This window comes from Octopus bimaculoides, chromosome 28, assembly GCF_001194135.2.
Source record: "Octopus bimaculoides isolate UCB-OBI-ISO-001 chromosome 28, ASM119413v2, whole genome shotgun sequence".
NCBI lineage: Eukaryota > Metazoa > Mollusca > Cephalopoda > Octopoda > Octopodidae > Octopus > Octopus bimaculoides.
In genome coordinates this window covers 14432216-14433440 of record NC_069008.1, presented here as the reverse complement: position 1 = coordinate 14433440, position 1225 = coordinate 14432216, and the positions used below count along the sequence as shown (strand labels likewise).

The 1225-nt window shown below is 39.1% G+C and overlaps 1 protein-coding gene across 1 annotated transcript in view; it reads left to right on the top strand.

Annotated features, from left to right (window-relative positions):
- Nucleotides 1-1225, top strand: part of LOC106871660 (uncharacterized) — a 7370-nt gene that overhangs the window by 4851 nt on the left and 1294 nt on the right. Inside the window, exon 3 of the mRNA XM_014918243.2 lies at nt 188-366. Within this exon, the coding sequence (XP_014773729.2) occupies nt 188-366 (179 nt within the window). The remainder of the gene's footprint in view (nt 1-187; nt 367-1225) is intronic.

The window sequence follows — 1225 nt, the reverse complement described above, 5'->3', positions numbered from 1 at the left end:
CGTTGTCATCTGCTGGTATTGAAACATCAATTAGAAGGCATTTTTTTCCTTCATGATCTTTGACAACTATATCTGGTCTATTTGCCTTAATTTCTCTATCTGTGTGTATTGGCATATCCCAGAGTATGGTTGCTTTCTCGTTTTATCATTATTATTATTATTATTATTATTATTATTATTATTTCAGAAAGTGAATGGATTAAAACCTATGCCATATCAATGGGAGCAAATTCGTTGATCTATAATTCCTTCCTCAATATAGGAAGTCCTTCAACTTGGAATGTGGACAAATGCAATGGCACATATTGTCCAAATTTCTTCCGACACCCAATACTTGATATCTGGAACCATCTACCAATTGAGCAGGTATGTATACACACAAACACTCACGCTGCATGTACTCTTGAAGTGTACCGCAGTAAATCTAAGTATTTATATATGTATTTATCTTTAACATGATACAGAAATATTTATTTTAATCTAATGCTGCTTCCTTTGCGTAGAACAGATCTTTATTCAACCGGGCGGCTATTCGTAACAAGTATTGTTGATCCATTGATTTCTTATACATCTGTGGCGACATATCTTCTCTAAGCAAGGCTAGTTGTAAGTATACGTCATTAACATGATGCCCAACGCCGAAGAAATGCATGAAGCATTCTAACACGCCACAGTTGGGACGAATTTCGTCTCCTTGCCGTATGCATTCTGTTTTCACACCCAGCACGTCCATAACAGATATTATCTCTGGACAAATGCAGAAGAGAAATTAGGTATGAGGATACGCTCACATTAATATGATACATAAATGGGGGACACACTCACACAGACACACAGATACACACACACACAGATACTCACACACACGCGCGGGCACAATATATTCTTTTATTCGTTTCAGCCATGCGGCTGCGGTCATGCTGGAGCACCACCGTGGTTTTTGTTTATTTTTCTCATGTGTGTGCCTTTGTTGCAGCTGTTGGCCCATTTGGTGTATAAGGGAGTTTAATTTCGTTACCCTCGTCTGTACTTCATGTCGGGCCGTTGGTTCATCCCCTATTGTGGACAGGAGAATGTTTAGTTCCTTTTTGAAGACATCTACTTCTACCTAATGTAGATTTCTTAATTTTGGTGGTAGGGCAATGAAGAGCTGCACCCCAGGCTATTGCAGTACCTGGTCGTGAATTCAGATGAAGTGGATGGTACCTTTAGTACAATACAGTGG